General features: G+C 52.6%; 1 protein-coding gene across 1 annotated transcript in view; it reads right to left on the reverse strand.

Moving 5' to 3' along the window:
- The window catches only part of ITGB2 (integrin subunit beta 2), a 48466-nt gene extending 27139 nt beyond the window's left edge, over window positions 1-21327 (reverse strand). The window contains exons 1-2 of the mRNA XM_026658026.1: window positions 21233-21327; window positions 2921-2981 (exon numbers count right to left, since the gene is read on the reverse strand). Of these exons, the coding sequence (XP_026513811.1) occupies window positions 2921-2981; window positions 21233-21235 (64 nt within the window). The 5' untranslated portion in view covers window positions 21236-21327. The remainder of the gene's footprint in view (window positions 1-2920; window positions 2982-21232) is intronic.
- Window positions 21328-26775: the final 5448 nt, after the last annotated feature.

Raw genomic sequence — 26775 nt, forward strand, 5'->3', positions numbered from 1 at the left:
AGTGGTAACAGCTAATTTAGACCCCATCATTTTATATGTATACTTGGGATTATGTTTTCCAGTGTGCATTACTTTGCATTTATCAACATTGAATTTCATCTTCCAATTTGTTGCCCCGTCACCCAGTTTTGTGAGATCCTTTTGCAGCTCTTCGCAGTCTGCCTGGGACTTAACTAGCTTGAGTAGTTTTATATCATCTGCAAATTTTGCCACCTCACTGTTTACCCCTTTTCCCAGATCATTTATGAATATGTTAAGTAGGACTGAGCCCAGTACAGACCCCTGGGGGACCCCACTATTTACCTCTCTCCATTCTGAAAACTGACCATTTATTCCTACCCTTTGTTTCCTATCTTTTAACCAGTTACCAATCCATGAGAGAACCTTCCCTCTTATCCCATGACAGCTTACTTTGCTTAAGAGCCTTTGGTGAGGGACCTTGTCAAAGGCTTTCTGAAAAATCTAAATACACTATATCCACTGGATCCCCCTTGTCCACATGCTTGTTGACCCCCTCACAGAATTCTAGTAGATTGGTGAGGCATGATTTGCCTTTACAAAAACCATGTTGACTATTCCCCAACAAATTATGTTCATCTATGTGTCTTACAATTTTGTTCTTTCCTATAGTTTCAACCAGTTTGCCCAGTACTGAAGTCAGGCTTACTGGCCTGTAATTGCTGGGGTCTCCTCTGGCATCATATTAGCATCACATGTTCATTAGCATCACATTAGCTATCCTCCAGTCATTTGGTACAGTAGCTGATTTAAATGATAGGTTACAGACTACAATTAGTACTTCTGCAATTCCACATTTGAGTTCCTTCAGAATTCTTGGGTGAATACCATCTGCTCCTGGTGACTTATTACTGTTTAGTTTATCAATTTGGACCCAAACCTCCTCTAATAACACCTCAATCTGGGACAGTTCCTCAGATTTGTCACCTACAAAGAATGGCTCAGGTTTGGGAATCTCCTTCATATCCTCAGCGGTAAAGACCAATGCAAAGAATTCATTTAGTTTCTCTGCAATGGCCTTATCGGCTTTGAGTGCTCCTTTAGCATCTCGATCGTCCAGTGGTTGTTTAGCAGGCTTCCTGCTTCTGATGTACTTATGACATGTTTTGCTATTACTTTTGGAGTCTTTGGCTAGCTGTTCTTCACATTCTTTTTTGGCTTTCCTAATTATTTTTTTACACTTCATTTGCCAGAGTTAATGCTCCTTTCTATTTTCCTCATTAGGATTTAACTTCCACTTTTTAAAGGATGCCTTGTTGCCTCTCACTGCTTCTTTTACTTTGTTGTTTAGCCACGGTGGCACTTTTTTAGTTCTCTCACTATGTTTTTAAATTTGGGATGTACATTTAAATTGAGCCTCTATTAACGGGGCCTTCTTATTAATCTCCTCTCTAAACTGAACAAGTTCAGCCTTTTCAATTTCTTTTCACCTGGATGCCTTTCTATGACTCAGTCCAGGGGTTGTCAAACTTCATTGCCCCGCGACCCCCTTCTGACAACAAAAATGACTACATGACCCCAGGAGGGGAGACCGAAGCCTGAGCCCGCCCAAGCCCCGCTGCCCTGGGCAGAGGGCCAAAGCCCCAGGGCTTCAGCCCCAGGTGGGGAGCTTGTCACCTGAGCCCCACCACCCAGGCAGTGGGCTGGGGCTTCAGCCCTGGCCCCAGCAAGTCTAAGCCAGCCCTAGCGACCCCATTAAAACGGGGTCACAACCCACTTTGGAGTCCCGACCCACAGTTTGAGAACCGCTGCTCTAATCATTCTCAACACCTGTCTGTGAATCTTCTCTAATTCTGATATCCCATTTCTGAGATGGGGTTCCCAGAACTGAACACACTGTTCCAGGTGAGGCCGTTTCATTGATTTGTATAATGGCATTATAATATTTTGAATATTTCCGTCTATCCCATTTCACATCCATGCATACTGGATGGGCACAAGACTCATGAGTGGCAAAGCCACAGCTGAGTTGGCAGGTCATCTCGAACAAGAGCCAGTTCAGCCTTAGTTCCATGTCACACAGTCACAAATTCTGTTTGTGCAAGATGCTCAAAAGGAAGCTTTTGATACTTAAATTTTACTAAAGTTATTTTAATTGGCTCTATTTCCCTTCTCCAGAAGTCCAGCCTCATGTTGTTACCGGGAGTCCAACTGCACTGGCCTCAGACGAAGAGAAAAATTATAATGACTATGTTTTGGAAACTTCTGAAAATGATCTAAAACAGCTCGTTTCTAATCATGGAGTCACAGCTCTAAGGTCTGAGATCTTGTCATCTGCCAGGGCTAGAAACAAGAGCCTACAGATTCTAGCCCTGAAGGTTCATGCGATATTGGCGTGTAAATGAGTCACTGGTTCAGCGGTGGGTATTGTCCATCCCGAGCCTTGGGCAGAGATCATTTGGGAGCACATGGGGCGGAGGAGGAACAGTTTCTGTCGCAGGGTATTCATTCTTTTTACATGACAGCTGCTTGAGACCCTCCCGGTGGTTTGCAATGTTACATATAGTCTCAGCAGAAGGAGACTGGGCAGAGGAGACTGGCAAAGGTGTATGCTAAAGGTAATTAATGCACGTCTCTGCAATTCATCAGATTCATGGATATCATCAGCCCATGTGAGGTACCTCCAAACAGAGGGACAGAGAGAGGTCTTTGTGAATTGGTTTGCCTTTCACTGGCAGGCGCTGAGCTCCCGGCTATGCCAGGGCACATCAGCTGAGTAAGAGCCCACAGCAATGTGTAAGATGCAAAGTGCTGACCCGACCGTCACGGTAACAAAATGCTTCCCTGGAAAGCTATGTCCTGGGGGTTCTTTTTCCTCTGCCTTTGTGTTACTAACTGCGTGACATGCTTCGGGGGTTCCTTTGCCTGCCAAACAAAGCAGCGGAGACAAGTACTAGCTCACCTGTTGTCGCCAGCAGCAGCCCAGCCCCAGCCAGCAGGAGGCAGCAATAGCGGGTCATCGCCTGCAAGATGAAAAGCACCACAATGACATTGCAGGGCTCAGAGCCCACCAGGAGAGCTGCCCGGAGGAGTCCCTGGGGATCATGTGTGAAACGGCTGCAACTGAACCAGGTCACCGCTGCAATGATATCGGCACCCACTGGGATGCTGGAGGCCGAATGGGGGAGTCAGAGAACAGAACAAGCCAAATCCAGGTTAGATCTCTGGGAACGGAGTGTAAACGGGTCTGACACTCCCACTGAGACCCAACTGTGCACGAGTCCTTCACCAACCACTTTCTCAGCCACACAGCAGAGTAACTTCTGCATAACAGTTAAACAGGAATCACGAAGGGCCAGATCGTGGGTGGGGTTTCCAAAAGCACCAGAGGGAATCAGGAGCACAAGTGCCCCACCGAAAGTCAGCCAGACTTGTGCTCCTAACTCCCATAGGCGCTTCTGGAATCCCTGGCGGTGGTTTAGGCACAGCCCTGAGCAAGGATGTAGCAGGGGTAAGTCAGCACGGCTCTTGGAAGCAAAGAGAGACGGGGAAGGGGAAGGGATGGAAAGAGGGAGAGATGGTCTGGCATCCTGTGGACTACAGCCCAGTTCCTTCTTGCTCTGCATGGAAGCCAGAGCTGACTTGGCTTCACACAGGGATGTGACACATCCAAATCCAGCACTAAGGGCCAGACTTCACAAGCTACCCAGCGAGCCTCCCACAGGCACCTGTGGCCGAATGGGACAGAACCTCACCAGCACCTGGATGCACGGGAAGGGCAGGACTGGAGTTTGAGAGCTCCTGCTGCTCTGTAAGCAAATGCTGAGGAGGGGCAGAGCCCTGGCCGTGGCTGGCAGCCACTGGGGTGCCATCTGAGGGCTCCCACGGGGGTTCACACGTGGGGTTTGGCACTGGTGGAGCACCCACTGGGACTCAGAGCCGCCCATGCCCGTTTCCTGGTTCCCTGGCGCAGTCACGGAAGATCCCCTCTGACTCAGAGCCTGTAGGAGGGTCAGGGTGAACGTTCGGTGCATGTAAATTGGACTGTATGTGCTAATGGGGGCCAGATAGCCTATGGCGAGTGGCGTAACAGCAGGCTGGGGAGAGTGCCAGACCCACAGGGCTTGGGGAGTGTCAAGCGACTGGACGGGGGAAGTGGGAGGTGGCAGAGTTAGATGGGGGCCTAGAAGAATCCCAGTGATGCAGACTCCAGAACTGAGCCCAGCACCTTTCCAGAGGTGTGCCCCCCAGGGCAAGCTGCCATGGGAGTGAGCACTGCTGGGCCACACACCCACAAGCCAGGGGCGTGGGCTCAGGGTATAACGGGGTGAAGGCAGGGGGAGGGCACCAGCTGTGTGTCACATGCAGCAGTTGTCTCTGCAGCTTTGGCTCTCTCTGATGCCCGCAGGCAGCACAGCCCCTGCGGCGCCAGGAGGTCGCCAGCTACACTGCCCAGCACAGGCAGGAGCTTCCCCGTGGCGCAGAATTCCTGCGCGCTGAGCATCTGGGGCTGCCTCACCCGGGGGAAGCCCCTACGGTCTGTGGCTCAGCAGCCCGAGCGTTTAGGGAGCCCTCTAGGCGCCCAGAGCCAGCGGCCGGCTTTGGAAGGGCCCAGTGGCCACGACACCGAGTGCCGCATGGAGGACCTGGCTCCTCTGGCCTCTCTAGCTCCCCGGCAGTTCATTCCACGGGGCAGGGTGGGCTCTGACTGGGCCTGGATCTCTGGGTGGCCTGGGCCCGGCGCGGTCATGGAAGGTCCCCTCAGACTCAGAGCCTGTAGGAGGGTCAGGGCATCTCCCAGCCTCCCACACTGCAGCCTCCCTTCCCCAGCTGGCAACAGGAGGTGGAGACCCAGCTGATTTAGATGGGACCCTGCAACCTCAGCTCAGTACGTGCCCCCTCTTTTGGCCCCCCGCCCAGCTCCTCCCCTTCCCCAGGCATCCCAGACCCCACTCGCTCTCAGCCCTCCACCTCCTCTGGCCTTTCCCAGCACCTACCCTATAGGCCAGGGGTGGCCAAACTTCAGCCCTGCTCCTGCTGAGCCCCGAGCCCTGGCAGGCACGCCCCGTGGGGCTGAAGCCCCAAGCCCCCCTCCCTGCTGGGAAGAAGCCAGATGCAACACCAGGGATGGCACGCGGGGTCGTGTTTTTGCCAGGGTTTGCTGACCCTGCTCAGACACTTGCCACAGGGCCCCCACCCTGCACAGCAACTGCTGGTGCCAGCAAGCTGGGAGCTGCAGCCATGGGAAGAGGCAGCAGCAAACGGCTGGGAGCTGCAGGGACACCCGCTGCATTTGCAGCTGCCTCTCCGTGCGGAGCTAACGCCTGGGAGTTGCAGGCACAACCCTGAGCTCCCCCCTCCTCCTCCCCCCCGCCCCCCGCAGTCTGGTAGGTGGAGAATATGGCAGCTTGAGCAGCCACCCCACGCAGCAACGCCATCAGGTGCTGCCACCACTGGGCGCAGCCAGCGAGCCGCCCCAAGAGTGCCCCGGGCTGCGACCCGGGGGAGGGCCCTGTGGCTGGGGAAGCCACTCATGAGCTGTGAAAACAGAAAATAAAATCCATTTGCACAGACCTGCCCTCAGCACATCCCTCTGCAGCCGCGGAATTGTAAGTGAAGCCACATCCGCCTGCCTGCGCTGAGCAGACCGCCAAGAAGTTCCAGGCCCTGCCCTGTTGACAGGGTGGGAGAGGCTGGGTTTGTCTTTGTGGTTGTGGACACAGGGGGTCACGTGGCAGAATGGTTCCTCTCTGCTCCGGGGCCTCCACAGCGCCCAAAGCCTGTAACTTCCTGCCCTGAGGTCATGCCGAACGCCTGGCTTGTGGGGCTCTAACCACAAACATGAGATGAGAATTTCTAAACTCACTGGCTGGGATGGCAGGGGGAGGCAGCCCTTCCCTGAGATAAAGGGGAGTTTCTCTCCCGAACCAGCCCTGGCTCAGCCAGCCAGCAGCATTCCCGTGGAGCAGGGCCCCGAGCCAAGCCGCGCTGCTCTCAGCAGAATGGCGCACGGGGCCGAAGGGAGGGGCTACCAGGGCTGTGTAACTGATACAGAAACGCAGGTGCTGACTGCTATGCAGCTGTCAAGGAGCTTGGGGAACTCTCCTGTAGGGCTCCCCCTCCCCCATCGCTTCTTTCTCCTCTCTAAAGTCTTCCCCTGGTGCCCTTGTGACATAGCAGGGTACGATGCAGACCAGTGAGTAGCTGTGTCCCCTGCCCCCTGACTTGGGGGGCCCTTTACACAGCTTTGCTGCTGTAGCCTCCAGTCCCGGACTGCTCACAGCCTCCCAGCTATGTTTAAGTTACTCCCAGCTATGTCTGTGGGTGCTGCAACCAGCCTGGGTTTTACTGCAGGGTGACCCCAACACACCCCAGTCTTACATTTCCCCCAGAAATGTACGTCCTGCACCGCCCAGCCCTCTTCTGCACCTACGAGCTTGTATACAGTCCATCATTTAATTACTAGAAGTGACATGCACATATCCTGTTACCCCAAATGGAGTCTCCCAGACAGTTCAATTCAAACAGGATTAGATAAAACAAGTGTATTCACTACGGTGAGATTGATTTGAAGTGAATACATGGGGCATACAAGTCAGAAATGGATACAAGAAAAATAGAGATAAAGCCATAGGTGAGTGATAACTGCTGATAGTGGGGTGCACAATGGCAGGGCCCCCACTCGCTACCACAGCCACCGACAACTTCCTCGTGACTGCCAAGGCACCCTCCAGTAACACCCTCTTGACCACGGCGCCCCCCTGACCATGGCACCCTGGGTGCTTGCCCACGTCAGCCATCCTTAAGGCCAGCCCTGCCACAGGCTGGCCTTAGGGAAAATGGCACCTTGGACAAACTTGTATATTGGCGCCCTGGCCCTCGCTGCCTCCTCCTCGTCCTCTACCCATCTCCCCTGGTCCCTGATGGCTCCCCCTGGTCCCCCAATTCCCCGATTGCCCCTGGCCCCCACTGCCTCCACGCCCCCATCACCCCGGGCTATTCAGATGGCTAAACCGTGTTCAGCAGCATGTCAGGTAAAATGACTGTTCATAACCAGGTCAGATATAATAACATGTCATAGGCCATGTCTGGGAAATGGACCATGAGAGAAAATGTCTTAACATTGGTAAGCCGGACTTAGCACCTAGTCTAGATGGGAGCGAGCTGTATTTAAAAAAATGTTAGCTGGGCTCCTGGCAATCACCGAGTTCTAACAGGGTTCTAAACATGACTGTCTTTGTCTACACTAAGGCAAAATTGTGTTTTAACAGAGTGCTGGTTCTGGTGTATTGTGAAATCTGTGTTAAAATTTTGACCTATCACTTCAATTCTCAGGGCTTTTCCTAGTTCTGCTTGCAGGCAAGGGGCTCTGTATGGAAGCCTGGCATCAGAGTCAGCGCTACAGACAGCCTGGAGCAGGGTGGGTTGGGCTGTGTCCCACGGGGTATGTGTACACTGCAGTGTAAGCCCAGGGTTAGTAGCACTCAATTTAGCAGACCGTCAATGTGTAACCTAGGGCTTGAGCGTGTACAGCAGCGCTGGACAACATTTTCCAGACGGATGCAGCTCACTGTTGTAGACATGGCTAGTGTGGCCCTAAAGTGCTGACTGCTGCGAGGGAGCAAGGAAAGAGGAATTAAGTAAAGAAAAAGGAACAAAGAAAATAAAGGAACATGAGCGTTACCCTTTTTAGTGTTACCAGGAAAATAAGTCTGAAATACCCTTAAACGCCTGCATAGTACCAGTGAATGATTCCCCCTTGAAACACAAGAGCAATTTCGCTCTCAAATGAAATGTCCAAAATGTGCAGCTCTGATACAAGAAAGGCGCAAACAAACGAACTCTTTCAAAGGCACTTAGGCCAGAGCAGTAAACACACTTGCTACAAAGATCCCTGTTCAAGATGTAGTGACATTTTTTAAAACTCATCAGCAGACACAAGGTGTTAGATAAAGTGTGATAGAAATGCAGATAAACCGTTACACAATCAGTGGCAGCGCCTCCTCTTCAAACCGGTGCACCTTTCCTCTCTAGGCTCCTTAGGGGGTGATTAAGTCTGGGGGTGCCTGGGGAAAGGATTCAGAGTCATTTCCCATCACAGGTAAAGGGAATTTTGCAGGATACCATGTGACTGGTCTGATGCCCAATTTGTTTTGCCTGGCTCCATCACAGATTTTAAGACTGGAAGGGACCATTCTGGCCTGACCTGCTAAATAACAGGCCATGACTTAGGGTAGAACTAGAGTTTATCTTTTAGAAAGACGCCCAATCTCGATGTAAAGATTTCAAAGGATAGAAAATCCACTACATCCCAGACATAGCCCCTCCATTCACTACTTGGGACACTGCAGCTGTGGGACAGTACCTCACCCCCAGGGAAAGCTTTCATAGATTTTAAGGTTCATCTAATCTCACCTCCTGGATAACACAAGCCAGAGAATGTCACCCAGTAATTTCTGAATCAAGTTCAATCACTTCTGGCTGAACTACAGTTCATCTCTTAGAAAGGTGTCTCAGCTGGATTTAAAGCCTTCACGTAATGGGGAATACAGCACCTCCCAAGGTAAATTTAATCTCATCAAGAATATTATCAAGTTTATTTAACAAGACCTATTTCCCATAAACCTATACTGTCGTTAACGATGCTGCCACCCTTTAATGTGTTATTGATGCAGACTTTGCTCAGGATCCATGTCAGGTTAACCGGCTTATAGTTGTCCAAGTCATCCTGTTTACCCTTTTAAAATGCTGGCATAACACTAGCTTACACAGTCTTCCAAGATTTGTTTGTTATAGAATCATAGAAGAGTAGGGTTGGAAGAGACCTCAGGAGGTCATCTAGTCCAACTCCCCTGCTCAAAGCAGGACCAACCCCAACTAAATCAACTGGCTACATCTGCCTTTTCAGCAATGTTATTGACAGTTCTACCAGCCTTATCTAGTAATGGCACTCCAGCAAGGGTGTTTGGCTATGATAAAATGCTGCAGGCCTATGTGGGAAAGCTGTCTGCGAACAACTTGGGAATTCTGGTTGATGTTATGAAATTATGTAGCATTGAATGCCTCAGTGTAAGCGGAGTTACCCCTATGCTGTAAGCACAGCCTATGCATCTCCCCAACCAGGCACAATGGAGCACCTTAGGCCAGTGGGATGGCTGAAGCCCAGGGACCTCTGTCTCTGTGCATGCCTGGGGCTTAGAGCAGTGGAACTTCCCCTGAAGCAGAACAAAGAGATCAGGTGAAAGCCACTGAGACTGAGTCTACGGGGAAACTCAAAGGGACTCACATGCAGGGAGCTTGGGCAGGAGAGCTGAGGAGAGGGGCATGCTTTGGGAGCAGAAGGGTCTTGTTTAACTGCAGGACCAGCTGAGGAAGAAGGAAACTAGCTAAACAGGAGAGAGAGAGACCATTATTTGGAGGAGAAGGCATGTGCAGGAAGTGGATCCTGGATTCCTCAGGAGGATCCTGACCCCAGCCCAAAAACACTCCAAGAGGGGTGAGGAAACTGAGGCGGGGAAATGTGTGAAAGCATTTATGGATTTGTCTAGATCTGTATATTTCTTGTGCTAGCTAAAGTAACGCGTGATTGGTTTGGGGGAACCCCTACAAAGCCTCCATGTCTGTCTCCTTCCACTCTCATGTGTCCCTGAAGAGGTGAACTGAAAACCCGGAGTGCTCCCAAGGTTGGAGCTCTGGGAAAGGGTTATGTGCTAAGCTACTGCGAGGCTTGGGGGGGCAGCACTTGTCCTGGGGGCGGAGGGCAGCTGGGCCGCAGGGTCTCACTTCTGTGAAGGGGTTACAGACAGAGAGCCTGTGCCCCACCAGAGAGGCTATGGCGACATACTCAGAGCATGGGAAGCTCAGGGTCACACAGGTCTGGCCTGCTGGCACCCAAACCCAGCAGCCTGGTGAGTGTGCAGCGGGGGGAGGGCTGTGTGACACTCGCCCTCCTGCAAAGCCTCAGGGCAGCAACGAAAGAGGAGCAACCGGAACAGAGGAAAACAAAAAAAGCAAAAGCCACCAGTCGGCAGAGGTGAAGGGCAGAGTCTGCTCTCAAGGCCCTAGCGTCAGTACATGGCATGGGGAGGGGTGCCTTGAAACATCCCAGAGTAGTTCCCTCCCATGGTTCCCACAGACCAGGGCTACTATGCTTCAGTTCCTCAAAAGAGGACACTGCTGGGGGGGGGGAAGTGGGGGTACAGCTAGGGGGGTGCTGGAGGGGTGCGTGTATGTGTGTCCTGGGAGGGATATCTGGGGGGGTGCTGGAGGGGCGTGTGTGTATCCTGGGAGTGGTAACAGTGAGGTACTGTAGGGGTGTGTGTGTGTCCTGGGAGGGGTACCTTGGGGGTGCTGGAGGGGTGTGTGAGTGTCCGGGGAGGGGGGGGGGGGGGGGGGGTGGGGGGGGGGTGTACGGGGAGGGGGTATTTGTGGGGTGCTGGAGGGGGTACCTGGGGCCTCACTCCCAAGGTAGGGGGCAGTGTCACTCCCTGTCATGGAGGCAGGGCAGCTGGAGCAGACTCAGGACGCAGCACCAGCTGTCCGTCATCGCCTCCCTGCGGGACTCTCCCCTTCCCTAGCGCTGGGAGCTGGGGCCTGGGTGGGCGGGGTCCAGCAACTGCCAGGGGCCAATCAGATGTGGCTGCAGGGAAGGGGCCAATTGGGAGGTGGACCAGTTGGTGCTCTTTCTGAGCTGCAATGTCTGCTCATGAACATTGCCTCTTCCAGAGGAAGCTCAGAGTTACGAACTGACCAGTCAGCCACACACCTCAGCTGGAACCGGAATTACACAATCAGGCAGCAGCAGAGACCAAAAAAACAAAAAGCAAACACAGTACAGTGCTGTGTTAACGTAAACTGCTAAAAAGATAAAGGGATAAAGGGAAAGCAGCATTTTTCTTCTGCATAGTAAAGTTTCACAGCTGTATTGAGTCAATGTTCAGCTGTAAACATTTGAAAGAACCGCCGTAACGTTTTGTTGAGAGTTACGAACAACCTCCATTCCCGAGGGGTTCGGAACTCTGAGGTTCTACTGTATTTGAAAAATCCGCGGGGTCAGAGGAAGCGATGTCTGGGAAAACCCGGACGTATGGAAACCCTACCCACAGACCACTTGCTGATGACCTGCCTGCTCACACAGGCTTGCTCTTCTCTTTGTTTCCAGCTGTTAAATTACATCTTAAAAAGCTAAACCAACAAACCAACCTTGAAAAGCGTTGCTAGGATTATTGTCCCATGTAGGTTGTTACAGAGAAGTGATGTGGGTCTCAGCTGGGAAGGCAGAGGCTCTCTGTGGTTGGGAATGGAGGGGACATTGGCTAGGAGACTACACTATGAGTCACACCATAAACATCTGAGAAGCCTTGAGCTAGCGAGTGGGCAGGATGGATTAGAACACAGTCGATTGCCACACAGCCAGGATTGCAATACCCCCCAGTTCAGGGATTTGACAGAAGTGGCTGAAGTTGCAGAAGGAAAGAGATTTGTTGTTCACATAAGTTATCTCCTGCCCAGTTTCACAATGAGGAGAGATGTCTCCCACCAGTGTGTGCAGCATTACACAGCATCACTGCAGGGTCTGTATCAGGAAGGCCACTGTAGCCCTTACCTAGACATAACAAGTAGTTTGCTGAGGCCCTGGACCCTCCCTGAGGGATAAAGACAAAGCAGCGGCTGCGTGGTTGGAAACTTATCACTGGTGTCCAGCCCCTTCCCATCTGGCTCCCCCACCATGTGATGTGCTCCTTCCTCTTACTGAACTCACCCCTACTGTTATGTACCTCCAAAGAAAACCTAGAGAAATTAGCCATATCAAATTCGTGTCTGAAAAGAGAAAAAGTCACTCCCTGGAAAGCAATATTTCCACAGGCCTTTTATCCGTGGCTGGTAGTGGGCAGGGCCTGCATGAGATGAATGGGGAACAGCACCAAGACAGCCAGTTTTTTAGAGAACCAAGGAGCCTTCCCCGGTTGGCCTTCAGCTTACACAGGCTGGCAGTTCGTTAGCTCACTCCCTGAGAAGCAGCCGGCTTGGTTCGCACGAGGCAATCTCACTGGGCTCTCTGGAGCTTGTTCCACAGGGTTTATTTTATAAGCAGGCCTTGAAAACCTTTCAAATGTTAAAGGCTACTGCTTTGCCCCCAGAATGGGAGGAAATTTCCTCTTTGTGTGCACTGAGGTTTTCTCCCGGGGGGGAGCTGGAGTAGCTGGGGAACTCCCCCCGGGTCCTGGACACAGTCATAGGGCACTGGTGTATGCCGGGGCTACACAGAACTGCCTGGCTCCTTTCGTTATTCATACACACCCTGGCATAGCTCATTGCTACCAGGCTTGGCTTTTTGAGGTGGGGGTGACACAGGGGATGGATCATTATGAAAAAGAGTTGTTAGCAGAGGGCTAGGGAGAGTGGGGAAGGAAGAGTTATAAGCTCTTTTCCCCGGGACTGGGTAAATTTCAGCCCTGAGCAGAGGGCAAGAACTAGGGCCTGCAAAAGAACCAAACGGGGCACGTGCTTTCTCCGAAAATGGGTGAGGCCTTTTCTTTTCTGCTGGTTGGTTATCAGAAATTCATGGCCTGACTGGAGCGCAAGTCAGGAGAACCACCGACATGGAAGCTGAGCTCAGGGGGAACTCAGGACTGTCTGAGTTCTCTATTTCTGAGCACCCAGTGAACGCCAAGGACTAACTAGCATTTAGGATAAAGGAAGCCTTTGTTAAAGATTCAATGCCCACAGCCCTACAGCTGGGGTGTTAAGAACTGCCAGACATCCCTGAGGCGTGACAGAAGTCTTCACATTGGCACACCAGCCATTTCTGAGGTAAAGAACAAACAGAGTTTAAAAAATTCAGGCTCTTTCTCCATCATAAAGAAGCAAAATTGGTGCCAAGCCCAGTTTATTTACAACTCTTTGCAGGTTGCTTTGAGCCCATGTTGAGGGTCAGTGGGATCTAGTGGGGTGTTGGCCTGGTGCGGGGCCCTCTGCACCACAGCGCATTTCACCCATTGTGAGTATCTTTTCTCTAATATCTGAAAAGGTTCCCTTGGCTGTGTGGACCCTGCTCCCCCTCCCAGGAGCCTGGCTGGTTTTCAGCCATTGTTTCTTGTCTAAAAGCCATTTTCAGCTCATTTTATGTTGTAAAAACTAGCCTGGGGAGAGAGTGCAGTCGTCAGCTGAGCGCCCTCCACGCTGAGTGAGCTCACAGCCCTGCCACAACCCACAGATGGCTGCAGAGGGGGTCAGTTTAGAGCAGTCAACTTGTCTCCTCCAGATCTTTCCTTCCTTCCTCCCCCATAACCACACCCCAGATGCCGCTGCTAGTGTTCCCTTGCCTACCCACCAACTCGTTATCGGGGGGGGGGGGGGGAGGGATGACTTGCCCCAGCTGTTCACTGTCAGGAGCCAGTGCAGCATTAATGGCATTGGCATTCCCATTTCTGAAGTGCCCGTCTGTAGCACTGTGGTGCTCTTACAGCCACTTCCCCTAGTAGCAGGGGTGTGCCCCAGTAGCACCGCCTGACTCAACTTGTTTTCTACCTCACAGCCACTGTTAGGGCAGTGGTTCTCCACCAGGGGTACCTGGACCCCGGGGGGTACGCAGAGGTCTCCCAGGGGGTACATCGACTCATCGAGATATTTGCCTAGTTTTACAACAGGCTACAGAAAAAGCACTAGTGAAGTCAGTGCAAATGCAAATGTCATACAGGCAATGACTTGTTCATACTGCTCTATGTACGATACGCTGACATGTAAGTACAATCTTTATAGTGCAGTCGATTTATTTGATAATGACATGGCAAAAATGAGAAAGGAAGCCATTTGTCAGTAATAGTGTGCTGGGGCACTTTTGTATTGTTATGTCTGATTTTGTAAGCAAGTAGATTTTAAGTAGGTGTAACTTGGGGTACACAAGACAAATCAGCCTCCTGAAAGGGTTCCGGTTGTCTGGAAAGGTTGAGGCCCATTGTGTTAGGGAAATGCCTGCATGGCTTACATTGCACCCTGCTGTTGCACAACCAGGTTTCTTGAGCAGGGGTCAGACATAAGTTGGCAGCAGCTTGGACCCTTATAGCCCTGTCCCCACAGCCTTAGTGCCTCCCTTTCAGAGACCGGGCCAGGTTCAGTCAGGGGAACGGGGTCCCACCCCATTCTGCTCTCCTCCAGTTCCAGTGAGACACGGATGCTGTGCTACGTGATCTCAGGCTTTTCTGCAAAGTCAGACACAAGCTCCTCATGGCAGGAGCCTTTAGGCTCTGGGGGAAGGCGAAGGAACTGACTTGGTCAGACACTGCGCAGGCTGGTCCCACTGCAGGCAGCTTTGCAGGGGCCCTGGCAGAAGAGAAGAGAGATCTCTCAGCCTCTCTCCCTGCAGGGGAATAGAGCTGGCTGTGAGCATTGCCAGAGAGACTGCCTCATGGCCTGTCATGGCACTGAGAAGATCTCTGTGGTTAATGACTTCTTCCCCATGCTTTTGGGTTGGGTTTGTGTGGGGGTGCTGGCCTGTGCTGCACAGGAGGTCAGACTAGATCAGTGAGTTGTCCTGTGTGGCCTTATACTCCATGACTAACAGCAGCGTCACCGACTCGCTGTCCCAAAGGCACGCCCTCACAGCTCTCTTCGGGACACCAGTGGCCTGGGGGGTGACTTGGCTCTCCAGACAGTTGACACTCACTTCCGTTCCCCCATCTTTCAAACCAACAACGTCCCATAAATCAAAAGCAATAAACACAAGAGCTTCTGCCCCGCCTGGGCTTCTCTTCAGTTCCACTCTCCAGTGTCCACAGCAAACAGAACAGAACTTCTGCCCCCTTCTTGGGCTCAATTCTCTGCAGACGCTTCACCCCCTCCCAGGCCCTGCAGAGTTCTCCCCTGCTTTTTGAGAGGAGGCCCAGCTCCCCTCAAACCTCTGACCCTCACGGCTTCTTCTCTGGCGTCCTTCTCCTTGTCTGCCTCTTCCCATCTAGTGGCCTGGGGCGTGGCCTTTTCCAGGGCCTCCTCTCCAGCTTCCCTCTCCCTACAGGGGACCTCCTCCTGGCAGTTCCTTATGGGAATACCTGTCTCTGATTAGTACACAGGGCTTGCTGGCTAGCCACCCGCAGTAATACCCTCACTCCAGAGCCACATCAGTCAGTGCGCCCCGTCACAGCCCTGCTGGAAGCTATTCCCAAGGTACCTGTGGTTCAGTGCGATCCCCACCAGCCAGACTCCAGTTACGAACCCCTGAGCCCCGCAGGCACCATTTGATGCGCTAGGTCAAAGAAACAACCAGCATTGAAATATTGCTCTTGTTACCAAAAGGGGGTTTTGTCAGAGTGCTGACGTGCAGCTTCCTCCTGAGACACTCTGAGGAGGTGTGAAGTGCAGGCTCCCACATGCTCTCTGCGCCGCCTCGCATCGTACCAACACTTACACCACAGAGCAGCTCAGACCCAGAGTCGGCACACACACGGCGGGCTTGGCTGGCGGTGCACTGAGACAGGTTCACCCCTGCTGGGCCCCAAACTCCCTGCATCAGTGGAGGCCACGGCACGGGGATTCATCACCAGAGCAGGGCAGGCTGGGTTTCCATCGCTGCCCTCCCTTGGGGATTATGGCAAGGCAAGGCTGTTTTTCTCTCTCCAAGGGGATGTAGCAGCTGCACTGGGAATGCAGTGAATCAGTGCCGCACCAGGCTTTCCCCGTCATTAGCTGGCTGCATGCGCTTCAGGAGCGGGGAGCTGGCCCTTTACAACACTGCATGTCCTGACCAGGCAGACGTTCCATCCCAGGACCAGCTGGGAGGTTACATTTTTCTCACTTCACTTTCCAAATACAGAATCACTTCAGCTTCCCATGCACTGAATCCTGTAAAAGCTTCTTGCTCCAGAAAATGTCAGAATGTGTTCTCCCATTGTTACCCAGCTGCACGACTCGGCTCCTGCAAGCACACCAGCCCGAAGACAGGATTCTAAGAACTGTGTTGTGCAGTGTCTGCTCTGAGTTAAGGCTTGAGTGATGTTACACATTAATGTCTAGGTTGCATCAGTTACAACTCCAGCACATGGGGTTCTCCTCAGACATATCCTAGGGGGCATTGCTGAGTTTCCATGCTTGATTGGGAGATTTCAATGTACAATTAACAAGTCTGCTCTTCTCTCACTGCCATAAGGGCCAAACAAGGCCTTTATTCTTAAAGGTATTTAGGCTCCTATTTTGAAATCAATGGAAGTTAGGAGCCTAAATACCTTTGAAGATCTGGGCTTAACGGTTCAGTGCCTTTTGGTAGCCACACTGCAGCATTTTGATATGAAACCTCCTGGCATGTAACGCGGAAGGGAAAGCTGGTGTCATTTCTCCTTTTGCTTAGTTGTGCAATATTGAAAATTTTCCTATTAACTCCTTGCTGACAATACACAGTGCCTCGCTCTATCATAGCTCGTTATGGGGCACCCCGTGCTGCAGGGCCTCAGAATCTTTACTGCATGTTCCCCATAGCACCCTTGTGAGGCAGAGCTATTAGCCCCGCTCTGCTGAGGGGAATGGAGGCCAAGTGACTTGCCCCCAGTCAGACAGGAAGCCTGTGGCAAAGAACTGACCCTGGGTCGCTGAAGTCCCTCACCAGTGCGCTAACAACTGGACCTTGGGCCCACTCTCTTAGGGGCAGGCGCTCATCTCTGCCTCGCTAACCAGCTTTCCACTGTAAGCCCAGTTTTGCCATTGCTGCCAAAGCCAGAGGGGAAGGTTCCTTTTGACCTCAGAATTGTTACTGGAAAGGAACTGAACAAGGTGTTTTCTGAATCTCTGGCCAGGGGGTGAGGGCTGTCAGTCACACTCTGGAAATTCTTGCAATGCTTTTTTGCCACCTCATCTCAACAACAGCTTGTCCTAAAGACTTTCTGCTGGTGTGATTACTGAGGGCTTGCTGAGGCCTCGGGCTTTCAGGAACCTGCTTCAGGGTTTGGGGCACTTCCCATTCCCCGCCGACCTAGGAACAATGGGTCCTAGTGGTCTTCAGAGGCCTGGCAGCCCTGGGGAGTGCAGCTTTGTGGTGGGTATCACTACGGAGCTGCCAGGGTTGTGTTCTGTAGAGGCCCCCTCTCCCAAGCCAGCTGCCAATCTGGGCTGCAGTCAGGGGCAGACACACAGCCACTCACCGGGCTCTTCCCCGGAGCCTCAGCTTGTTCTTTCTCACTGGTTTCCGCTGAAGTAACTTGAGAGCAGACGGCTGCTCTGTGGGTATGAAAAGCACAATGCTGTCAGGACGCAGGAGAGAGCTGCATTAGCCAGCAGCCGGAGCAGGGAGCTGGAAGCCAGTAATGGCTGCGTCCTGTTCCCAGGCTCTTCCAATTTGACTCAAGCTGCTTCCCTGATGAACTCATCCTCACAGCCCCGCCCCCTAAGGTATCCTTAACCCCACTCTACCAAGGGGCCAGCCCAGGCTCCGAGCGGGGAGGTGACTGGTCTACAGGCACACGGTATGTTGGGGGCAGAGCCAGGCTTTTCCTTCTTCCAGTCCATTAACCTAGATCACTACTCTGCGGTGCCCTGCCCTTCCATGCAAGTTACTGACCCTCTCCGGGTCCAGCCTGGGGCAATAATGCTCAGCCGTATACTGCATAGCGGGCTAGGAAGAGCAATCATTTCAGCCAAGTGCAAGGAACAAAGAAGCGGGTCACACAGAGAGGCTGGAAAGCAGCAACTCTGAGAAGGGCGTGGGGTTCCCAATGAAGAACTGACTGCACACGCGCCCTGGAGAAAATGGCTACCCTAACAATAACAACGAGGAGTCCGGTGGCACCTTAAAGAGTCACAGATTTATTTGGGCATAAGCTTTCGTGGGTAAAAAACCCACTTCCTCAGATGCAGGTTTTTTACCCACAAAAGCTTATGCCCAAATAAATCTGTTAGTCTTGAAGGTGCCACCGGAGTCCTTGTTGTTTTTGTGGCTACAGACTAACACGGCTACCCCTTGATACCCTAACAATACCTGCATAGATTGTGGTACCGATAAAACCTCATTGAATGTAAATGAATTGAACTGATCTTAAGTGATCTTTTGATGTATGAACAGCGGACTAGCAAGTAAGAGCAGGGATTTGGTATTGCCTCTGTGTTTGGCACTGGTGTGATGGCTACTGGTGTCCACGTTTCAGGAAGGGTATCGAACAATTGGAGAGGGTTTAGAAGAGAGACTCGGAAAAGATTGGGGGATGGAAAACCTGCTTTTATGGTGAGAGAATAAAGGAGCGCAATCTTTTGAACATATCTGAGAGAAAGTGAAGAGGTGACTTGATCCGCATCTGCAAGTACCTCCACAGAGGAAAGCTGTCTGATACTAGAGGGCTCTTTATTCTGGGAGACAAAGGCAGAATGAGGGGCTATGGCTGGAAATTAAACGCAGACAAGTTCAAACTGGAAATAAAGAGAAAAGTTTTAGCAGTGAGGGGAATTAACCGTTCGAACAGCGCTGCGAGATTGGTGATGGATTTTCACCACCTGACATCTTTAAATCAAGATTACATGTCTTTCTAAAAAATACATTTTAGCTCCACAATAATTTATTGGCAAATCACTGGGTGACATTCTCTGGCCTGTAGTTATACAGGAAATCAGACTAGATGATCACAATCTAGTGCTCTTCTGGCCTTTAGATCAAGGACTCTGAACATTTATTTCACTTTGAAAGTAGAAAATGCTATCAGAAATGTTGTGTATTGTACTTGTATGCAATATAAAAGAAACTGGAATAAAAATAGAGATGAAACAAACAAAACCAAGTGCCTTCATGACTAAGGCAGGATGTGACTGCTATGGCAAAAACCATGACATCTAGGCTCTTCTCACAAAAAGTCATGTGTTTGCATCTGAGTACGATTCCTCTGCAAATGTTTCCAAATTTGGCTCTGAGTCTGCCCTGGGGAGTAGAAGGTGGGTTTATGGGATTTTGACTACTATTAAGTGGGGCAAAACAATGCTGATTGTAAAATAAAGGCTATTTATTTGACCTGCATTCCCATGACACACATAACACTGACTCCATTTTGTTTGCCCAAATATTTCCTTTTCTTTAATTAACTATAGAACGTTGCCCCTTTTAGACATTGGAAATGACCTGCCATAATCCTGCCCCTGTGTTGTGTATCTCTCCTCCCGTTGCTCCTCTTCGCTCCCTGGGCATGTGATCATGGGCGGCGGGTATTGTAGGCAGGGGTAGGCTGTGCCTTCCCAAACAGCCTAGCTTGATGCTGCCCAGGCTCAGCCCCCAGGCCAGGCCCCCGCTGTGTTCCAGCGCTCTGCCTTGGCTGGCCCAGGCTGGTTGGGGCTGGCTGGCCTGCCTCCCGCAGGGAGTCAGGGCGGCTGGTGCTGGAGCGCTGCCGCCCAGCGCACGGGGGCTGGCCATACCACTCGGAGCCAGGAGTGCTGCGGCACACCAGGGCAGACCGCGCTGCCCGAAGCATCAGGGCTGGACCTCGCCCCCTGGCCACTCGGCACTGGAGCCAGGGCCCGCAGTGGGGGTGCTATGGGCTCCTGCGGGGGATGGGGGAGATCTTGGGCAGGAGGGGCCAGGGGCTAGCCTCCCCCAATGGCCGGGTCACCAGCCGCCCATGCATGTGATGTTGTACCTGCCCTAGACTGTGAGCTCTTCAGGGCCATGGCATTTGTCTGTAAAGGGCCCGACACATCTTTGATTCTGTATTAACAACAACTGTTAGCGGTGTTCTTAGGTGTCGCATGGAGGAGCAAAGACAGCAAAGAGCAGGGGACCCATCTTCTTGCCTAGCTCTGCTACCTTCCATCGCGTGGGCAGGCCCCATCCCACAAACACAAAGGAGCCCTGGCTTAGCAGATGGCGGCCCTAGCTCCAGCTGGGGCAGCGCTTCCGAGGTAGTTACATGTGTCACAGTGTCTCGGAGCCCCTCTTAAAACAAACAAACACAGCAGAGGGCATTCCCCGCCAGCCAGTCAGAAAGCAGGAGTAAAGACTGTAGCTACCTATCAGTACACTAAGGCCAGATTAGGGCCTCTCCCTGGGTGGGGGGGCTGGCGTGGTGCTCCCTCTTGGCCCCTGCCCGGGCTGAGCAGAACCTCGCTGGGGAGCGCACGCTTTGAAGGTGACATTGACCCTGTTATTGTTCAGAGCACGAAGCTGCAGTCTGATCCTTGGGCAGCCTGTTGACTGTAATGCCACATCCTGTCCGGCTCTCTGATGATCTGGGGTTGGTTCCCAGCTCCGCTAGGGTTCATTACTGAGTGTGTTGGCTTTTTTAATATCTGCATCTGGGTTTGTAACAAACATAAGGGCAAGCCCAGAGAGAGGGCATGCTGAAATGCTAGACAATATTCAGACACATTGCCCTGTACAGACAGGAAGAATCAGCATTTGCAAATACACCAGTGGAAATTAAAACTGAGAGTCCAGACAACTGGCAAATTTCTCCTTTTAGCTTCTAGGCATAGCTAGAGTTAGAACGCACAAAAATCAGTGAGAGCTCACCAGCCCAGTCTATCACAGATTGTTACTACACAGGAGCAATCACAAAGCATGCTGCAAACAATCAGCTTCAGCATGTAACCAACCTGCTGGTAAACCCCTAGAATCTTGGCCATTTTCTGAGTGACAGATGCATTTCCCTGTCCTAACATACACTAGGCACTGTTCTGTCCGTGTGCACGGACTGAGGCCCCCATCCCCCACTGCCTTGTTCCTGGGCAGCCATGTGCACCAGCGCAGACTGAGTGCCAAGGGGGCGTTATCAGACCAGAATGGTGGCATTTTACATCCACCCTGCCCTGCTTTACACCCCCAGGGACAGAGCAATAGTGTCCTGGGCCCTAAATCCCGCCTATCAGTCGTCAACAATTCCATGCTTGTCTCCCCCTCGGAAACCGAGCACGTTCAAGAGCCAGAGTTTGGCTTTAGAAAGGGGCCACCCCCATCCCGAAGTCAGTGTGAGAAGGCAGTGGACGCTAAGGCTCTGTCTCTGTAGCACCTGAGCGTTCTGTCTCCTCAGCACACCCCTGGGACGCAGGGCACCCCAGCACGTGAGGCCCAGAGAGCGCTGCCCAAGGCCACCCAGGACACCTGAGGCAGAGCAGGGAACTGAATTTAGGCTCCCCCGACAGACTGGTCCGAGCTGTCTGGAACACACATCAGGAGACCGCGGATCCTTTCTGGAAAGAGCGTCGTGTAACCCAAGCAATAAGCTACTATGCAGCAAGCAATTCAATGGGAAAATCCACAGCCGGGCGGAGCAGCTCACCCTGCAAAGGAATGGAAGCCCCAGGAAAGAATTGTTTTTACCATACATCAAGTCTTCTCCTTGGCTCCTGCCCAGCTGTTGTGAAATAAGTTGTTGGGTGTAAAGTTCCGCCTGACGAGCAGTGAGGGGCAATCACTCGCTGGGGATCTTTGCAACACGCTCTGCCGCTTTTTGCTTTCTACCGCTGATATATAGGCAGCCTGTGTGGAACAGGGAGGAAGTGAAGAGTTGGGTGTGGGTGGGGCGGAGGTTTTCTGAAAATACTGAATAGCTGCATTTGAACGCCTCTAGCACTGAGTCTAGTAGCTTCGGGGGTGCGCTCGGGAGTATCAGTCAGTCACTTGGCCTGGGGCTCAGTTCTACCCCTTGGGAAGTTTCACCAAACTTAACATGCCTCTCAGGGCTGTATCGCCTGGCGCTGGCAGGGAAGGGCCTCCATCTCCCCCCGAGACACCGCTTCACACTGGCAGCTCCTCAGGGCAGCACATGCTTCCCTTGGTGACTGTATGTTTAGCTCGTACCTGGTGGTACCCAGTAATTGCAGGGGTAATAAACTGGTGCAGGGCACCCTCTGCAGTGCCCTCCCCAACCAGGCCCAGCAGAGTAGTAAGTGTGGTCATGAATCCACCTCTGCACTGGCAGGTGTCCTCAGCCCAGAGACAGGAGGCCCATTAGAACTGCAGGACCAGGAAACCCTTCCACACTGAACGGGATCGCGTGGAAATGTAACACCATGTTCAATACACAACCTGATCATATCACACCGGGCGCTGCCCTGGCTCCGCACGGACTGCCAGGTGAGGCCGGAGAGGCTGGGTTTCATTCGGCCCCAGGTCCCAGGCACTGAGAGACGTTTGCCACGAGGGCTGTGCTGGGGACTGGCAGCAGGGCATTCTCAGGCAAGGCCAAGCAGGGGCCACGGGGAGGCAGCTGACACCTCCCCAGTGCTGGGGCTGCATGGACAGGCTGAGCCCCTAGAGCTGGCTGAGATACTGCTCAGGGCTTCCCTAACTTTTGCCCTGGCTGCCAAACCCCTGTTCAGCATCCTGAACAGTCAGGGATTGGGAGTGCCTTGGCCACGCCTCCTCTTACCGCTGGGCTGGCCCTGACATGCCCCCACCACATCTCCCACTCTGGGGCTTGTGGTGCCCTGGGCAACTTCCAGAGGGGCCCCTACGCTGGGCACATTGCCAGGTGCCTTCCCCCCTTTGTATTGGCTAGGATAGGGCAATCACAAAGCCTGGTGAAGGCTCCTTGGCTTTGAAATGTACCTTCTCCCTCCCTTCCTAGGTCACCAAGAGCCAGGGGGTAGCCATGTGCAGGGCAGGCTGTGAGGCAGAGCTTTCCCCAGGGTCTCCCTGGGGTGGAGAGCCGGAGGAGTGGGCTGAAGGCCTAGGGGGATGCGGAAGGCTGGGTTGGGAAGGGGGAGCCCCGTGGGCAATAAAGTTGACAGCCTCCCGAAAGCTGGAGATGGGCGCAGTTATCGGTGTAAATACCTTAGAGCTACTCCACTTGCAGGGCGCCCAGAGCGATGGGGACGAGTGCTGGGCAGTGCATGGAGCAGAGTGGCACGAAATGTCCTGCTATCCGGTAGTCCTAGGGGGAGACAGGAGCCTGGGCAGAGTGCAGGAAGAACCCGTCACTGTGTGCGATGAGATGGGAGAGAGACTTCCTGAGAGAAAAGCCTGCCTTCCGTGTCCCCACAGCAGGACGGAGCTAGAGGCACGGCCTGAGGGACAGACAGAGAAGGCTTCTGTGCTTTCCGCAATGAGGAAGGAGATTACCACAGAGTCGGACTTGAAACAAAATGTTGCTAGATCATCATGAGAAAATCTCTGATGCAGCCAGTCCGAGGCCACCATGATACCAAAGAATTCTCTCCAGCATGGAAAGCCACAGTTCTCGGAGTTAAACCTGGCAGATGTCGCCTTACTATTTATCCAGCACCAATCATGTGCTTGGACAAATGTGGGTGCATAAAAGCACTGGCTTTCCACCTGGCCCTGGGAGACACCGGAGGTGTCCTTAAAGGCAGATAGGGAAACACCTGCCTTACCTTACCCCTTAGCCAAACCCCCTTGGGTTACTGAACAGCATGAGGTGTGGATACCATAGCCTAACCCTTGTATTGCCCAGTGCTAAAAATGCATCACACTGAGTTAAATGATCATTTCTAGTCATGGTCATAGGAAAATAGGAGTTTGGAATCCAGTTGCCATGTTAATCAATTGCGGCCCCATATCTCCTGGAGAAGCACCTCACCCTCCACACACTAAATCTATTGTACACAAACTCTGCCATGGGTAGTGGAGGGGAACAGTCGCTCTAGTGATCATTAATATAGCACCGTGGGTAGTGTTCCGGAATTTGGTGCATTCTCTCCATTCATCCATTCATCTGGAGGTGGTAGGTGGATGAGGGGCTGGAGCAAACTGCTAATATTCGGAGGCCCTCCTGCCAGAAGCGTTACATGAATTGTGGGCCACGGTGGGCTCAGGAAGACCATGAAGATGAATGATGTTGTCTACCCAGAGATGGGCAGTTTCCTCAGAGGGGGGAAGGCTGGTGCAGGGAACAAAGTGGGTCATCTTGGAGAAGTGATCTAGTGTGGTCAGGACTATAATAAATCCATTGGATTTGGGTAGTTCCTCTATGAAATTGAGGCTGACGACTGCCCCGGGGCTGGATGGTACCTCAAGGGGCTGCAGAAGTCCAAGGGGTTTATCGTGTGGTGCCTTGGCATGGGCACAGGTGTTAAGGGGGGCAATATAGGTCTGTATTGTGGCTCGCATGCAGGGCAAGCTGCTGGGTCTTGGTATAGCTGAAATGCCCGGCCGGGGGGAGTTGTGACAGGCTTGCAGAGCTTCAACTGTCAGAGGCTGGGGGAGACATAAATACGTTCTTTCACATAGAACAGGGGTTCTCAAACTGGGGGTCAGGACCCCTCAGGGGGTCGTGAGGCTATTACATGGGGGGGCGTGAGCTGTCAGCCTCCACCCCAAACCCCACTTTGCCTCCACCATTTAAAATAGTGTTAAATATAAAAAAGTGTTTTTAATTTCTAAGGGGGGGTCGCACTCAGAGGCTTGCTGTGTGAAAGGGGTCACCAGTACAAAAGTTTGAGGACCACTGACATAGAATATCCCATCGTGGACATTGGAGGCCTCCTTGCTTAGCGCTTCCTGTTTGTTGGGGGGACTCCTTGGGTTACGACCAACCGGATCAAGGCAAATAGGTCTTGATAGGGTGTCCCACCGAGAGAATTCCAGGTGCTTGAGGCTTCAGGGCTCGGGCCTTTAGGGTCAGCAAGGTCTGGGACAGTGTGTTGCCTGTTATTTTTAGTTCCTGTACAAGAGGAAATAACAAAAATCGAAGTGTGAGAAGAACCAAGACCACTGAAGCTGCCACTGATTAAGGGCCTTGACCCTGCACAGATAGGTCTTATGGTCTGTATACACCTGGACCAGGTGCCAGGCCCCCTCAAGATAGTGGCACCATTCCTCGAGGGCGACCTTAATCACTAGGAGCTCCTTGTCCAGGATTTCAGAGTTTTGTTCTGTGGGCGTAAGTTTCCTGGAGGAGAAAGGCACATGAAAACAACACCTGTTTGGGGGGCTTGGGAAAGCACTGCCCCCATAACCATGTTGGATGCATCTGCTTCAGCGGTGAAGGATAATGTGGGATCCCGGTGCACCAGTCCAGGGCAGAAGTGAATGCAAGTTTTAGCCATTCAAAGGCTTGTTGAGCCTTAGAAGGCCAGTGGAACTTGATGTTCTTGCAGAGCAGAAAGGTGAGGGGGGCGATTCGTTCCAAGAACCTCAGAATGAACTGATGATAGAAGTTAGTGAATCCCAGGAAATGCTGCAGGTCGCAAATGTTCCAACGTGCTGCCCAAATGAGGACTATCTTCACCTTATGTGGGTCCATCTTGACACCCTCTGGGGACATGAGAAACCCCCAAACTCTACAGAGGACTGGTGAAAGACACACTTTTCCAGCTTGGTCTAGAGGTCGTGCTGGCATAGCCTTTGAGGACAGTACAGACAGGCATGGTGTGCTACTCTGTGTCATCAGTGAAAAAAAGTAAACTATCCAGATATATCACTACGTACTGGTCCAACATGTCCCAAACCACATCACTGATGAAATGCTGGAATGTGGCGGGTGCATTTGTCAAACCAAATGGCATTGTGAGACAGTCCAAGTGGCCATACCTGAAAAGCAGTTTTGCACTCATTCCCCGCTCTAATGTGTACCAGGTTGTACACCTCCCAGAGGTCCAGCGTTGTGTGTACCTTGGCAGCCCCCACACAGTCCAGCAGCTTAGGGATGAGTGGCATTGGATAATGATCATAATCATGATTTGGTTCAGAGCCCAGCAATCAAACATACTTGCTGGCTCCATCCTTCTTCATGAAAAGTTCTGGTGCCCAGAGAGCGAGGCAGATTTGCAAATAAACCCTGTCATCAGGTTTTCTTGAAGGTAAGCCCACAGGATGGCTAGCCTGGGCTCCAACATGTCTCCCTTCCTGGTCAATATGTATATGGGGCTGCTGGATGGGTGAGGATGGCTGCAGTGTTTCAGCATGCTCATGACACCCAGCGCTACATCTCTGTTGTACCTGACTCACCCAGTGCTCCTACATGTCTGGCCCAGTGTCTGGGGAAGACTGGGCCCCGGATGGGAGATGGCTGGCTGAAGCTCTATCTCGATGAGACTGAGTTGATGCTGGTGGGCCTGGGAAGCAACCAGATGACATGGTGTGGCTGATTTCTCCCCCTCTGGCTGAGGGTGTGTGCCCACTAAATGTAATGCCTATGCACAATCTGGAGCTACTGTTGGATCTCCAGCTGCTGTTAGACAACCCAGAAACTTCAGTGGGTACAGTGTTTTTTATTAAGCAGTGTTTCATAGTGGCACTTGTTAGCCATCACATGTGTGTTAGGTTAGTATATAGCACATTATACGAATGCCTGGCAGCAGGGCCGGATTAATGCAGAGGCTTTAGGGGCTGCAGCCCAGGGCCTCGGGCTAAGGTGGGCCCCACAAGCCAGATGTGGCCCGCTGCTTCTTTTCATCCAGCCCGCGGCAAGTCTCAGCACTGTGGGCAGGACACCGGTCCCCGAGCCTCGGTGTTCCCCTCCTCCTCCCCAGGGCTGGAGCTGCGAGTGCCAGCTCGCCAATGTGCCCCTGCGGCCCCTAGGTGAGGGGCATTCAGGGAATCTGTGCATGCTGCCCCCGCCCCCAGCGCCATCTCCGCAGCTGCCATTGGCCAGGTACCACAGCCAATGGGAGCTGTGGGGGCAGCGCCTGCGGGCACAGGCAGCATGCTCAGCACAGCGCAGCCTGGCCCCTCTGCCTAGGGGCCAGACAAGCCAACCATCTCAGGGAGCAGCACAGCGTGGAGCCAGGGCAGGCAGGGATCCTGCCTTAGCTCTGCTGCGCCGCCGACCAGGAGCTGCCTGAGGTAAGTGCCTCCCGGCCGGAGCCTGCACCCTGCACCCCCTCCTGCACCTCAACCTCCTACTCCAGCCCGGAGCCCCTTCCTGCACCCAAACCCCCTCCCAGACCCCACACCCCCAC

This window comes from Terrapene carolina, unplaced genomic scaffold (assembly GCF_002925995.2).
Source record: "Terrapene carolina triunguis isolate 2854851 unplaced genomic scaffold, T_m_triunguis-2.0 Scaffold391, whole genome shotgun sequence".
NCBI classification, from domain to species: domain Eukaryota; kingdom Metazoa; phylum Chordata; order Testudines; family Emydidae; genus Terrapene; species Terrapene triunguis.